This window comes from Rhincodon typus, chromosome 40 (genome assembly GCF_021869965.1).
Source record: "Rhincodon typus isolate 14 chromosome 40, sRhiTyp1.1, whole genome shotgun sequence".
NCBI classification, from domain to species: Eukaryota; Metazoa; Chordata; class Chondrichthyes; order Orectolobiformes; family Rhincodontidae; genus Rhincodon; species Rhincodon typus.
Window position 1 is genome coordinate 3,477,457 of NC_063371.1, and position 4,107 is coordinate 3,481,563.

Sequence of the window (4,107 nt, forward strand, 5' to 3'; positions counted from 1 at the left end):
GTCCTGTTGGACTCTTGAGAGAGCCACCTTCATTGTCCAGTACAAATCATTTGGAAGTTTCTGCTTCAGAGTTGAGAATACACAGCCATTCAATATATTGATAGTTAAGTCCAGTAAATTCTTTCGTCTGTCAGGGAATCGAGGGAGGAGGAGAGAAACAGAGCTGAGGCAGAAGAGCAACTTTGACTGATTTTGAACCATAGACCACCTTTAGAGATTGTACAAATTAGGCTTGTTATCTCTAAATCTAGAAGGACAAAGGTGTGACCTAATGAAAGTTTTTCAACATATTAAGAGGAACTGTCAGGGTGGACAAACTATTTCCACTGGGGATTCCAGAACTAGGGGGTATAGTCTGAGAGTTAAGGCTAAACTGTTCAGGAGAGATGTTGGGCTGCACCTCCTGAGTGAGAGAGGTTTCTGAACTCTTCCACAAACAGCAGTGGATGCTGCATCAGTTGTTAGTTTGAAGTCTGAAATGGATTTGTTTCTGTTAAGCCAAGCTTTTGGGCCTGAGGTGGTTGTATGAAGTTAGGTGGCAGATCAGCCATGATCTCTCTGAATGGCACGGAACAAGCTTGGGGAGGGGTTTGGGTGGGGCTGGCAGGGTAGCAAATGGCCTACCCGTATTCCTGTGTCCCTTTTTTTAATTGTGCTTTTTTTTTTAAAATATATTAAAGTCATTGAGTTTTCTTAATGGTGTTCCCTGAACAAATAAAACAATAGAATGTGTATTCTTGGGATGTTGGTGCAGAGCACCTGAACGTGCTTGGCTCAGATTTGAAGTTCTGTACAAATACCTTCTCTTGCGGTTTAGTTTTGCATGGTGGGTTTGAAGGCATAACTTTTGTTTTGAAATCAATTTTGTTTTTGTTGAAGTGAGGTTTTTCCCTTCTTCTTTTTTTTTTCAGGCACGTCGCTATGAGGGTCTAAAGGCCTGTGAGCTGCCAACCTGTGAGAGCCTAAAGGACACCATTGCACGGGCCCTGCCGTTCTGGAATGATGTGGTTGTGCCGCAGGTCAAGGCGGGCAAGAGGGTGCTGATTGCGGCCCACGGCAACAGCCTGCGTGGCATCGTCAAGCACTTGGAGGGTAAGCAGCTTTGAGACTGGAGTCCCCTTTTTCCTTTCCAGAACAAACATCGTTACAAGATGGGCAGTCTATTTTGACTAGGTTGGTGTCACTGAAATTGTAGTCCAGCATTCATTGCCCATCCCTTATTGAGATTGAGTCGACCTCATTGCTGCGGGTCTGGAGTCCTGCGTAGACTGCGCCAGGTAAGGATGGCAGGCCCCTTCCCGAAAGGAAGTGATCGGATTTTATTTTTTCTGATAACCACTGATGGATCCATGGCCGTTGTTAGAACGTCAGATTCCAGATTTTAAATTGAATTCGAATCCCACCATCTGCTATGGCGGGGTTCGAACTCCAGTCTCCAGAACGTTAGCTGGGTCTTGGGATTAACAGTCCAGCGATTGTCCCACTAGGCCATCACCTCCCCTTAAGGGAATAACCCTTTTTGTTATGAGCTGGGTTCCGAGCTTCAATTTGGGTTGGGGTGGAAAAACACTGGTGGTGAGTCTTTTTCTTTTAAAAGAGAAAAGGCAGCCCAGGTCACAGGTCCTCCCTCCCCAGAGGCAAACTACCACTTTTCTGTCTACCTAGAAGGTTGGGCGTTATTGGAGATGCTGGTGACAGTTGGCATTTCAAAGCCTGGTGTGAATCTTCAACCCTTGCTGGCCACTCGAGTCTACAACCAGTGGGTAATGAGTGTTCCAGGGTTATCTAAAGGCTTTCGCCCTTTAAAAGCCACTTTCAGGGCAGGGTGGAATCTTGCTGTATGCAGCAGCAGGGATATTAGGTGACTGGCTGCATGGAGGTGTTGGTTACAACTTGACATTCAAGTTACTGGAGGCTGTGTTTCCACCCTGGGATCGGGAGAGGACTGAATACAAACTGAAAGAACTGCGGATGCCATAAATCCGGAACGTGAAACAGAAATTGCTGGAAAAGCTCAGCAGGTCTGGCGGCATCTGAAGGAAAAAAGTCGGTTAGCGTTTCGGGTCCGGTGACACAGCAATGACCTATTTTCGTGAGTGAGTCTCTCTCGCGTTGCAGAGAGGTTACTTCTCCCCACCCCAGTCACACTTTAAGCCTGAGGCTCACACTTACTGTAACTGACGGCAGTGCAACTGTTAGCGACCCCACCCCCCATCGAGATGCCAGTGCTACTAATAACCACGGCAAACCCAGCCAGAGTGTGTGACCCAAGTGAGCAGAGACATCCTCAGTAAATGTCTGAGGTATTCTAAAGAGTCTCTATCTCTGCGTGACCTGGGCACTGTTAGTGTAGGCACTAACCCACTCTCTCAAGGAGCCAAGTTCCTTTGGCTGATTTCTAGTCACTAAGGATATGGTTTTAATGACTTTGATATTTCATGGCACTTAACCAAGGATGACTTTTTTGTGCCTTGCTGCTTGCAACCCACACAGCTCCTAATTATTTCTTTTCTTTCAAAAGGAGTCTCCTCTCTGTCTCCCCCCTCCCCCGCTGTGTGCGTGTGTGTCGTCTAAGTTGAGTCTTGCAGAAGAAAATCGCAGGCAGCATGGTGGCTCAGGGGTTAGCGCTGCTCCCCAACACTGCCAGGGACCTGGGTTCAATTCCAGCCTCCCCAACTGTCTGTGTGGAGTTGGCATGTTTTTTCCAGTCTGTGTGGGTTTCTGCTGGGTGCTCCATTTCTTTCTCTCTCTCTCTCTCTCTCTCACTCTGTCTCTAGATGGATTGGTCATGGGGAAATGCAGGGTTACAGTGATAGGGTTATGGGGGTGAGTCTGGGTGGAATGTGCTTCAGAGGGTCGGTGTGGACTTGATGCGCTAAATGGCCTGTTCCCAGACTGTAGGGTTGTCTGTCTCACAGCTGCTTTAGCCATATGTAGACAACTGCCCAGTGAGTGTAGCTGACAGCAAATTGCACATCTGGTTTCTGTGGCAAGTGACAGCTAGTCCTTAACAGGAGGAATGTCCACCTGTGTTTCATAGCTTCTTTTTTTTTCCCCATTCAGGTATGTCTGACGCAGCTATCATGGATCTCAACCTGCCGACTGGGATCCCCATTGTCTATGAGCTGGATGCTAACCTGAAGCCTACCGGCCCCATGAAGTTCCTGGGGGATGAGGCGACTGTAAAAGCTGCAATGGAGGCCGTGGCTTCACAAGGCAAGGTTAAGAAGTGAAGCCCAAGGGGCCAGCAGCTGCCCAGGTTTCAGACAGTGCGTGCCAAGTCCACCAACATATTTTGTAAACTAGTGTTGCTGTTTATTTATCTCATTAAATTAAACTGCACTATGTTTTGTCTCTGTTTATCACCAGCCACTAAACTGTTGCTTAAATTTGATGCTTAACGAAACTCTATACCTGAATTGCTACAGTTCTGAAGTGTTCAAGACCTACACACCTCTGCTTAACATTAACACACAGGGTCAAATTCTGCTTAGATGTGCTGTGGAAAAAACTTGAGCATTGTCATAGTCTGATCTTTTCTGCCTCTTTCTGCCTGCAAAGAACTTTTTTTTTTCCTCTTCCCAACTGGCTGATTCTCGCTATTCCTCCTCTACTTGGGTGCCTGGTTTTACTGTAAAAGTACCTCACCACACCCTCCTCTCCTACCCCACTGTCTCTTCCCTGTGTGGCCCTTCAATTTCTCTTACTGGCTGTGCACCTGAATTTCTATCCTGGGGAGGGGGAGAAACAGAAGTTTGTTTCTTACTAAATTTTGCCCCTGGCCCCTTGCCTCCAGATGTTGTGAAAGAGGGGCAGGAGGAGCAAGAGTGGTGTGGGTACAAACAAACCCCTAACAGTACTGTAGCCATGTTACACGTTTTATCTACCACTATTCAAAAGAAGTGGGGTTTTTTTTCACCTCACCCCACAGTGACTAGCACGTAGGGAAATCCTGAACAAAAACAAAAGCTGCTGGAAAAACTCAGCAGGTCTGGCAACATTAGTGAAGGAAAAAAACAGTTAATGTTTTGGATCCGGTCACCTTTCCTCAGGAAATCCTAAAGCTTTGCCATGTGGTATATGTATTCCAATAATCCTGACCTCTGT

The 4,107-nt window shown here is 46.8% G+C and overlaps 1 protein-coding gene across 1 annotated transcript in view; it reads left to right on the top strand.

The window, feature by feature from the left end:
* The window catches only part of LOC109924482 (phosphoglycerate mutase 2-like), a 77,135-nt gene extending 73,790 nt beyond the window's left edge, over positions 1–3,345 (top strand). The window contains exons 2-3 of the mRNA XM_048618737.1: positions 912–1,092; positions 3,064–3,345. Coding sequence (XP_048474694.1) covers positions 912–1,092; positions 3,064–3,233 — 351 coding nt within the window. The 3' untranslated portion in view covers positions 3,234–3,345. The remainder of the gene's footprint in view (positions 1–911; positions 1,093–3,063) is intronic.
* Positions 3,346–4,107: the final 762 nt, after the last annotated feature.